Source organism: Diadema antillarum, unplaced genomic scaffold (genome assembly GCF_040938485.1).
Source record: "Diadema antillarum isolate AM-2024a unplaced genomic scaffold, OU_Dant_1.0 scf00000151, whole genome shotgun sequence".
In the NCBI taxonomy this organism is placed as follows: domain Eukaryota; kingdom Metazoa; phylum Echinodermata; class Echinoidea; order Diadematoida; family Diadematidae; genus Diadema; species Diadema antillarum.
This window is the reverse complement of record NW_027271040.1, coordinates 1510824-1522500: the sequence shown is the minus strand read 5'-3', so window position 1 is coordinate 1522500 and position 11677 is coordinate 1510824. Positions and strand designations below refer to the sequence as shown.

The 11677-nt window shown below is 38.6% G+C and overlaps 1 protein-coding gene across 1 annotated transcript in view; it reads right to left on the bottom strand.

Annotated features, from left to right (window-relative positions):
• The window catches only part of LOC139721831 (NXPE family member 3-like), a gene marked incomplete at its 5' end in the record, with an annotated part of 15035 nt that extends 4687 nt beyond the window's left edge, over positions 1-10348 (bottom strand). The window contains 4 exons of the mRNA XM_071633151.1: positions 6062-6240; positions 7966-8127; positions 9182-9601; positions 10286-10348. Of these exons, the coding sequence (XP_071489252.1) occupies positions 6062-6240; positions 7966-8127; positions 9182-9601; positions 10286-10348 (824 nt within the window). The remainder of the gene's footprint in view (positions 1-6061; positions 6241-7965; positions 8128-9181; positions 9602-10285) is intronic.
• Positions 10349-11677: the final 1329 nt, after the last annotated feature.

Sequence of the window (11677 nt, the reverse complement as noted above, 5' to 3'; positions counted from 1 at the left end):
CATCTTCGAGGACACGGTATATTCTATGAAATAAAATTTGTTTGCCACTTCTACCAGCATGATCTACAGTGTTAAGTAGACTAAAGAAAAAAATACTATTTCTCCACAAAATTATAATGGAGAACACATGGTAATTGCAGTAATCAGATTTGAAATACCCAGAGGGGGGAAATATGAGCTTGGATAGCAGCGAAGGACTAGGAAATGATGTCATCGCATCATAAAAACATTTGAAAGAAAATTATTTCCTAAGATTTCAGACGTCATATTTTATTAGATGTCACACTTTGATGAAGCAACAGTTACAAAATAAATATTTCTGTGAGTTACATATACACACAAAAAAAGTTCAAACGTCACGTGTGAGCGGTGTCATTGTTTAATGGAGTGTGCAATGAACTTTCTTTTGCTTGAATTTCTGCCTGTGCATCCGTTTTGTGCATTTACGTGCACATAGGCAGGAAATAATATCCCCGATGACATCCCATTTTTGCTTTTCACTGGAAATCACACGATGACTCATTTCGATATGGCAACGATGCATAGAGTCATACAATTGACAAATCCTAATTAGCAGCTTCAGTAACTGAGTTACTCTGATTACGAGCACATTATACTCCTTTAAACTCCTTTGATTTGTCTTTTCTGTTCGTACTTCTACCATTGCAGATAATAATGCTATTCAATGTAGTGAATATATCATAGCCTTGTTATAGCTCATAACTATATCACTCCTCTGCAAAAAAAAAACAAACAAACAAAAGTAAAAGACTGCTATTGTGACAGAGAGAAATAAGAATACAGAGAGAGACGCAGATGAAGAGATAATTACTATAGATAGACAAATATAGATAGATAAACTAATCGAAAGACAGATAGGTATAAAGATAGTAATACATAGGCCCTATATTATATATACATGTATATATATATATAGTTTATATATATATATATATATATATATATATATATAAAGAGATAGATAGACAGGTAGATAGACTGATAGATAGATACATACAAACATACATACATACATACATATATAGACAGATAGATTAATAGATAGGTAGATATAAAGATAGATAGATTAATAGATTGATAGATAGATAGATTTAGATAGATATATTGATAAATAGATAGATAGATAGATAGATAGATAGATAGATAGATAGATAGAGGGAGGGAGGGGAGTGAGAGGGACAGAGAGAAGGAAGGAGAGCCGGAGAGGATGAGACGAAAGAAATACCTTTAAAAGTCTTGTTTCTGATAATAATTATCTCATTTTTAGTTGGTACGTAAACCTCCGTTGTGTTGCACTCTGTGAGTTTGCATGACGGAAGATATGTGAAGGGATATAGGAGCTTTACAGTGATGTGCGCGTTCATTGATAGGCATTAACCTGCCGCTGGTATTGAATAGAATTCTGTCACCAAATTTTAGCACATAATAATAATATGCATGCGCTGATAAAGCGAGGAAAAGTCAACAAACGGACAACCACGGTTGGTGGAGCATTAAAACAGTCTTTAATCAAGCGCTAGACTTGCAGTGAAATCTATGTGATCTTGCGGGAAGCTGTTTCCAGAAAGGTAACCTCCATGGCAAGAATGGTCACGAGTGTCTCAATCTACGGCTATAGCTCCCCCACGAGAAGAGGCTCCGAGGTAGGCATTGCCATAGCAACGTTATCATGCAGCTGGTATAACGCTACGTGGTTGCTTGGTATTCGTACCCATAGCAACCGAAATATAGTTGCACAGTGCGCTCCCTATTGTACCCTTTCTCCACGCATCAACCACGGAGATTTTATGAGGCTGTCGCGAACAGTGTGTCCTGAATTTACCCGAGCTGACAACGGCAATTCGATAATTGAAGTAACTGCGTACACCACGCCCCCGTTTCAAGCTTCACTCATGAAAAATGAACACGCTTAGATTCAAAACAGTACGCCTGAAATGATGTAGAGCTGTACAAGGACACCCTGTGTCATGTAATGTTAGCAGTGTCATATTCTTGTCTCTGTTACCTCTATATTGTACTAGGGAGGTGAGACGAAACTTCTCACACCTCCCTGATTTGTACCTTTGATCACAAATGTCATGAAGCTCTGCCATATGAAACAATAGGCCTAGACTGTTTTAATGATGAAACAACGCACATTAAATATTTCTAGGGTAAACTACTCCATATATATAGGGACGGGGGGGGGGGGCAGTTGATTGTTTAATTGATTGATTTGAATCAATTTCGAGTTTTTGTTCACGAAACCAACAAAACAAATATGTCTGAATTACAATGATTATTACAATACATTACACTTTGCTTTTCATGAGGTAAATAATAGTCAAAACGTATATATATTAGTAACTGAAGGTAATATAAAATGAAGAGCTTGCTTCCAAAAAGCGTTCTTTCCACTGAACAATGATGGATTTAGCGTATTTTGGAAGCAAGCTCTTAAAATAGTCCTTTGAACAAAAGTTGGGGCACCCTTAATAGAAAGCACAGCTTGCATTACTTGGTCCAGAAAAAAAATGGAGGCAGGAAACAGCATGTACATATGGTATGAATCAAAAACTGAAGATCCTCTTAACCCGTTGCTTCGAGATTACTCGAATTTCCATTGCTTCAAAACAGGGGGCACCCGGTTCCCGCAGACAATGGGTTAATTAAGAGAAAATACGAAAAAGTAAGAAATAAAGAGAGTAGACACAACTAGTTGAGATGGGAAGGGAAAGACATGATGGAAAGAAGAGAGGAGATCAGGGAGGAAGATTGGTCATTTCAAACAGAATATCTTTGTTTCAATATATTCCTGATGATGGTCATTTCAAATAGAATATCTTTTTTTTCCAATTTATTCTTGATGATGATAAAACAAAGCTGTGGACATTCTTCATGAGGCAACCTCATGAGATATTATCTCAGGAGAATTAGATTTAAGTATGATAATAATATATAGATAGATAGAGAGAGAGAGAGAGAGATAGGATGATAAATAGATAGACAGAAAGACAGACAGATAGATAAATACTGTAGATAGATAGATAGATAGGCAAATAAAAAAATAAAAAAATAGATGAATACCGGCAACTATATACATCAATGAATAAATGAATAAATACATGAAAGGGAGATGTTCTTAATTCCGAAGGTTCCTTAATCCGAACATTATTTGGCGTCATTCCAAGTTTGTTATATCGAGGTTCGTAATTCTTAAGATGAAATAAGGTTCGTTATTCCGAAAGTTTGTTATACTGAAAATGAAGGTGCATGGGTTCGTGAATCCGAGAATGTAGATAAAGTAGGTACATTGTACTAACCAACTTTTGGAATAACGAACCCTACATTTCTGTATTATCGAATCTCAAGGGATTATGTGACATTTGTGTTTCGTGCTTGTCCTAATTACGTCTGAAAAAAATAGATAATCATCTATGATCTGTCTATGACATAGATAGACATAGGCCGACTAAACTTTCTTAAATATATTATATTCATATAATGTATGCGTATGTATGGCATTATCATGTGGGATGGCTTAACTCATGCACGTATGTTGTGAAAAAAATTCTAAACTTTCAGGAAAAGCAGTGATTGTGAACGCAACACATCGCCTTTTTACCTAAGACGCACCAGACTTCATCAAAGTACGCATATTGTGTATGTAGAAGCTGCGACCGGCCTCTAAACAGTTATGACTGCAATGATATAGTATGCGTTTATTAAAAAAAGACACTGCAAGGTCTACGGGATTAGCCAATATCACGGATTACGCATCTTGTGCAATCCCTCAATTCATGCAGATATGCCGAACGGTTTGCCAACACTTTAATGAGGGACATTGAATGAGGACATCTATCACTCAAACGGCAAACAATTAGACAAAGAGTCTTCTACAAATTTTATTACGGATTTGAATTATTTCTTAATCTTCTTCATTTTAAAATTTGGCAAAAACTCCCGCGTATAGTCGCTGTGATCGTTGCGTCTGTCAAAACTGGGTAGTGTCTGTTGTAGGAGATGAATAGCAGTGCATTGGCATGGGGCCAAAGGTCATGTCTTACTGCATTTCAAAAGTATGTGTGTGGGTGTGGGTGTGGGTGTGTGTGTGTGTGTGTGTGTGTGTGTGTGTGTGTGTGTGTCGGGAATGGAACAGAGAATAATGGCAACGATGAAAAATCAGCATTGAAAAAAAAAAGAATCGCCGCAAACGTTATGGGATAAGCATTCGAGTCCTCTACCGTTTTCTACTTTAGTCTCTGAATTAAATCGTCATTTCATCTTCATGGCAAGTCGGTTGAAAGGGAAACTCAGTAATAAATAACCATGACTCTGAAATCATTCAAATTCAATATCTACGGAGCCTTAAAGTAATCATAAACATCACAATAAGATTGTTGTGTAGTATACAAGACATATAGTAGGGCCCATATATCAGCGATAATAATAGCATACAGAGTATATTCATAGTATATAGGCATGTCTGTGTATACCATGCCGGGTCTAGGGAAATTACTTCCTGGACAATTACCCCAAACCCTTCCCCTGACTTTAACCCTAATCCTAATCCTAACCCTAATCCTGACCCATTCCCACCTCCCTGCCCTAACCCAAACTCTAACTCTAAACATATAACCCTTACCCTAATCTTTACTCTAACCTTATCACTAACCAGTATTTAGCCGGGGGTAATATTGCCCTCCGAGAGTATTTGCTTTGATATATTATACGATTATGCATCTTCTTGTGCTGATTATATAGACATTAACAATAATATGCTAGCTGTTGCTTCCTGTGTATCATTCGATAAAATGCTTGTCCAATTTCACAAATTACCTTGTATGTTCATGTTGGGGGGAAAATGAAAATTAAGTTTGAATTGAATTGAATTATAGCAGCTGACATGAGTCAGATCCTCCGTCAGTTGTTGATTGTTCCCTGGTGGCTCCCCGCGAGGTAATTAATTGCTATAATACCGAGTGCGTGTGCCAACTTCAGGTGAAATTAATCACAAGTCAAAACCGCCTGTACCACCCTGCGTATTGTAATTCAGTATACAAGAAAATGAAGGCATCGCATCAAAATCATCTTCCGTTTGCTGTCGTTTTGGGGTGCTCGGACCCGACACACATTCCGGAGGAAAATTGATTAGGTCTTCCTCTTTTCCTTGGATGCCATCCCTCACCCAGTCATCAACTGGAGGGGAAAGGGCTTGATGGGTGAGGTACATACAGTCACACCTGTAATAGCGACCTCCGTCTACAGCGGCTACTTACCGAATGCGAACACTAAACACAATGCCCCCATGAGAAAAGCCATGATAGCGGCCACCTATCTACAGCGGCGACTTTTTTGGTCTCCCTTGGGTGGCCGCTATCGACAGGCTCGACTGTATACTGCACTTTAGGAGACTCGTAAAAGGTGTCCTATCAGGTATACACGTATACACTGCTGAATGCACTAAGTATGAATGATTGTTTACAGTCGGGTCAGTCTTGAAATTCTTGAAATTCTCAATTTCTGTATTAGCAATCAGAACGTCAAGACATGTCCAAATAATATGATGGTACTTTAAAAAGAAAAAAAGAGTAATTGAAAATGAATGATTGTTTACAGTCGGGTCAGTCTTGAAATTCTTGAAATTCTCAATTTCTGTATTAGCAATCAGAACGTCAAGACATGTCCAAATAATATGATGGCACGTTAAAAAGAAAAAAAAAGTAATTGAAAATGATGATGATGAAGCTGATGATGATAATGATTATATAACAATGACATGATAATAATATGTGTAATAATATTATAATAATGGTAATAACCATATTAATGAAAGTCACACTGATAATAGAAAGAGTAATTTTTTAATCATCATCATTATAATCATTGATTAGCATCATCATCATCATCATCATCACCATCATCACCACCATCACCACCATCACCACCATCATCACCATCACCACCATCATCACCATCACCACCATCATCACCACCATCATCATCATATCATCATCAATTTGGTCATATCCATTGAGCTCCATTGTTGTATTCCACTTACGTTTTGAAGACAGATTTTTCCTTCTCTGTCATAGAAGTTAGCATGACGGCGTTCGCCCCGCGGCTGTCGCTACGGTGCTTGCACCAGTTGGAGCAGTCGAGACCGGACTCGCGGGTTGGATGCAGGCAGTACCACTGGTGCTGGGTTCGCCGGTCCGTGAACTTGCACACGTGGTGGGTCTGGGTTGTGAGTAGCAGGGAAGAGGAAGGAAAGGCGAGAGGAAGAAGGAATGATGGAGGATGGTGAGAAAGAAGAAGAAGAGGATGAGGAGGAGGAGGAGGAGGAGGACAAGGAGGAGGACAAGGAGGAGGACACGGAGAGCAGAAGAGAGAATGTACGGCGGAGAGAAGATGGGAGGTGGAAGGGATGTGTGTGGTAAAGGGAAGATGAAGGAAAAGTGGAAGGAGGGGTGGTATAGAGAAGAGGAGGAGGCAGATGAAGGGGGAGGGATGGTGGAGAAAAGAAGAATTGGTGGTATAGAAGAGAAGATAAGAGGAGGATGGCATATAAGATGGAGGGAAGGGAGAAAATATTAGGCAAATTAAGAGGAGAAAGAGGAATGAGAGAAGAGAAGTGGAGAGAGGAAGGAATCATGGTAGAAAGGGGGAATGGAGGAGGAGGAGGGGAGGACTCAGAGAAATGAATGAGATGAAAGTTAGGGGGACGATGAGGGGGGGGGGGAAATAGAAGGGCAGAAGACAGTAGAGATACAAGAAAGAGAAGAGGGTAAGGTCATCGGATGGGATGAACGGCAGAGAGAGAGGAGGGGGAGATGGGGAATGGGATAAAGAATCAACAAAAAAAACTTTCCCAGTCACTTTCTGAATCCATTTCATGTAGATAGTGGCACGACATCAGACAAAACATTGACTTCGCACTTGATTAATACTTTATATTCGATGTCATTCCCCAAGAACGATGAAAATTCATAGCATTACATATAGTCACTCTATTTGTCTGCACTTATGACTGCTCCGTAAAGAACACACATTGCTGATTGTCGATTTCAAGCATATCTTTTTGAAATTTAACGATGCAGTAGAAAAAAAGTCAGAAGACATTTCGAGCTATAATTTATACAATCTGTTAATATGTCATTGTCACACATTTGAGCGTCTAAAATTCTGATCGGAAATAACTTCTTAGACATCTTTAAGGACTCTTCTAAAGAGCTCCAGAGACACTTTAACACCTATCTATGGCTTCACTCTAGCGAGCTCTTCGCACGCCAAACAAACCTGCCAGCGACCTGCCACTAGATCTTTTATCTCGCGCATGCTCAGTTCAGAAGGGTGCGCGCGCACCAAACACTGCGATGATTTTGATTGGTAGAAAGTGCCCTATCGCTTTCTTCGGCCGTTGCCGTTGGCGGTGCGTTTGGAAAACAGCGAAGAGAGGGAGGGGGTGGGGGAGGTGAGGAGGGGAGAGGGGAGGTGGAGAAGATAGGGATATTTGTAAAGAAAGAAAAAAAAACCGAATATCTCCAAGTATTCTGAGTACCAGAAAGTTGCAACTGCAAAGGGCTTGTGACCAAAATCAAATTTTAAGGCAAGAAATATTGCTCGATGAGAACTAATTTTATCGACAGCAGCAGCAGCAGCAGCAACAACTACAACAACAACAACAGATATACCCAGCTGTGTAAATGAATATCCTTTCCTCATCGTTAAACTATGTGGCATGGTATTACTGTGATCATCCTTTCTATGAGGTCACCAGCTGTCGAAATTGTAATCACGATTTCCTCAAGTAGGTGTCCCATACATTGTCATACAGGGCTGTATTCAGAGACATTGGCAACAAAGTATAGACAAACTATGTATCCAGCAAAAACAAAAAGCAAGAACAAACACATACAAAATAATACAATACAAAACGAAGCGACACCTTGAGGTGATTCGTACCTTGGCTGAAATATAGACGTTGCACTCTCTCTCCTCTGTACTACGACCATCCGATGAGCAGTATGTGCCCTTGTACGAGTACCTCGAGTCGTGCGTGTCTCGCTGCGATCTCAGGACGTACGTTCCCTCGCCAGGATGCACGAGGTAGACACGGATCACCACCTGCGAACAAACGATCACGGAAATAATCTCGATCTCACATCAAAATGCACGATAAATTGAACAAATTGAACAAATTGATCAAAAACTTAGTACTTGATTGATTGTGACGATAGAAGTAACTATTTATTTCCTACCTCATCATCTGAAATATTTACTGGTCTGAATTAATAAATCTGTAATGGCAAATGGATGTCTTAACATCCTGGATATGATAAGATAATGATCAGAGTGTATAGGTCATTGCTCTTTATAATCTAAGAGGGAAATCCAGTCCAAATTTAAGTTAGTCTGATAAAGAAGAATAAAATATTACGAGTTCAACAGTAAAATTTTGATCGAAATCGGTTAAAAATTAAGGAAGTTATGACATTTTGAAGTTTCGCTATTTTTGGGGAAACAGTTCTTGAACAGTAAATATGAATATGCAAATGACAAAGTGAGCATGTCACTCTCTCACAGTTTGTACATAAAATTTTGAAATTTCCAGTTTTTCATTCAAACGCAATTATGGCCGAGGCTCAAATCCTCGTATGTCTAACTGATCACTATTCTGAAGTTATTCAACCGGGAATAACATCATGTTTCAGATTTCAATGACACAGACATTGAATTTTCGTCATTTTTTGTATACATGGATATCACATAGTTAGCTCACTCATTTGCATATTCATATCCGCTGTACAAGAACTGTTTTGCAGAAATTAGCAAAACTTCAAAATGTCATTATTTATGTCTTATATATCTTTAAAGTTGTAAAGTTTATTTTTTAATTTTTTAATTCTTATTTTATGTCTTATTTTTCATCCGATTTCAGTCAAACTTTTACCGTTTAACTCGTAAGGTCTACTCTTTTCTATCAGACTAACTTTATTTGGAGTGGATTTCCTCTTTAAATCCATTGCCAAAGAATTTCAACTTTTGTTGACATCTGACAAAGAAAATGATATAAAGTAATCAACCGATGATATTAAAAAGTCATTTTAATGTCATGAGTTATAGTGGAAGCCATCGAGTATTAACCCCGAGGAACTCAATTGTATCCATGAATTCTTACATCTCCCGGCCATTTCAGTGTGAACGTCGCCATGTATGTCCCGTCACCGTTGTCTACGACCTCGCCGTCCGACTTCGACGAGTAGACATGCCCCTTGTGATCGTTGGTCACGAGTCGCGCACGGAAATAGTCTCCGCCGAATTTCTTAGGCTCGCCGCGTCCGTTTCGCGCCCTGATGAGGACTTGCACCCGATCACATACTCGATACTGATGCTTCTTCTCGATAATCTCGAAATCCGACTTCAGCCGGCTGGTCGCGTCGGTGTCGTTTTTCCAATCCCTTGGCTTGAATCGGGGGAATTGGCGAACGAAGCGATTGCGATCAGTGTTCGATAAATCGCTGGCGCAGAACGGTAGAGGCACGTCAATGTACGGCTCCCGAGTAGCTGATCTCTTCGCTTCGAAGTTTTCAACATTTTTCTGAAATCAGAGAATAGAGATCTTCCTTTGCTATATAAAATTTCGTTTCAAATTGTTGGCGGAAGTGCAGGCTATATGCAATGAAATCTATCGGCAATTATTCCGAAAAAAGCATGAATTTCGTGTTTGCGGAATGAAAGATTTCAAATAAGGTTCCCTTCATAACCTGCATAGAAATATATTACCCTTTTTTCGCTGTCATTGAGACTCACTTCAAATAACGTTTCACAGTATTACAAATAGTACATGAAATCGATGTTTGTTTAACACTTGTGTAGATTGCTTTTCTTTCGGATGTGTTCACCATCTCTTAGGGACCAAAACTTAACATCTATTACTTTATAGTCTCGCCCCACATTTAATTTTTTTTTTCTGGGATGGAAATATTAACTTTGCATAAGGCAATCGTAAGGTTATATTCTCTATTTTGATAGTAAAATGTGTGCTACTCAATAGTTTTATAATGTTGTACATTGTGCCTTGTCTTAGTTTATTAGTTAATTACCAATATCTGCCTTAGTCCACTGATGTATATCTTCATTATAATTGTATAGGCCTACACTATATCTTGTGCAAACACACGATAATGAAAAAAAAATGAAAAGTAAAAATTGCAAAAATTTCAAGGGAGGACATGAATTTGAAATACAATGTATGTTTAGAAAGTAAAAAATAATAACTTACGTCGCCGTCGCTTATTCGCAAGGCATTGTTGTTGACTTCACCGTGACCTTGCACGTTGTCCAGAGAGATCGTCGGGGCTCCTCGTCTTGGAATGCTTCGTGATGCGATCACCAGCATGATGATCACGGAAATCGTGATCGCGGCAACTCGTCGATGTCCGTATCTTGCCATTGTTGCTTGCCACATACTACAAATTCAGACTATTCCCAGTCAATTATAGCACATCTGTAAGAAAGTACAACATAGTTGGAATAGACCTATTAAAAACAGGTTTGGGACGTTATTTGGATGCCATGAATATGATCTTACGATTTTCATGAAGACATGCATATTAAATGAAAGAAAGATATTGTCCAGAGGGGTAAAGGTTCAGGTGTGAGTTTCTTCATTTGTCTCCCTTTACAAATTAAATTTGTTGAGATTGCAACTGCTGATCTGTAAATTAACAAACATGTCGGAAAAAAGGAACCAGAGGGACTCGAACCTGTCATCTATTGCTTAACATCTACTTAGCATAACACAATATCAGAATTTTTGAGCTTGGGTATTTGTTCCATGTTCATTGTGTCACTGCCGGCAACCAGGGACAGCCTGGTGGTAGTGTCGCTGCCCGGGAAGCAGTAGATGACGGGTTCGAGTCCCACTGCTTCTTTTTTTTCGACATGTTTGTTAATTTACAGATCAGCAGTTGCGATCTTAACAAATTAAATATGTAGAGGGAGGCAAATTGAAGAAACCCACACCTTAACATGCATGCGAGAAAAGGTCACAGAAAGAAGGAAATGGTACTAGAGTATTCATTATATCTTTCACTTTCACGATTATTATTCATAAACCGTTCTCATTAACTGTACTTGGTTTATGATCTTCATTGTTCTGAATTTTTACTTGTCTTTTGCTCTTATATCATTATCATTTTTCAAACGCAATAGTTTGATAATAGAATGTATGTCATGTTGTATTCACATTGGTTGCATTCAGTGTGACATGTGAACATTTCAGACGTGGTCTTCACGGAAGGGGAGACACGTCTTGTATCAGAAATGGGAGGGGTATAGAGGGCATGATAATGATGCTTGATGTGTACTGTGGATTTAACAATATGGCTATTTATGCACGAGTAAGCGAAATTCTGAATATACATGCAGTATTATAATGGGTATCACGATACAATAAAAGTGCAATGTCATGTAATATTCAAAACTCGAACAATATTTGGCTCGTTTGCTAACAGCTGTTTCCCTTCAATTATTTCTTCAGCACAGTTGGTCCCATGCTCATGCCTATATGTATTATAGGCCTTATGTCAGCAGAATTTTAAATTGCTGAACTGAAAGAGTTAAAGAGGCATTCCGGACGATTTTCATTATTTCACATCATGTAGTACATACA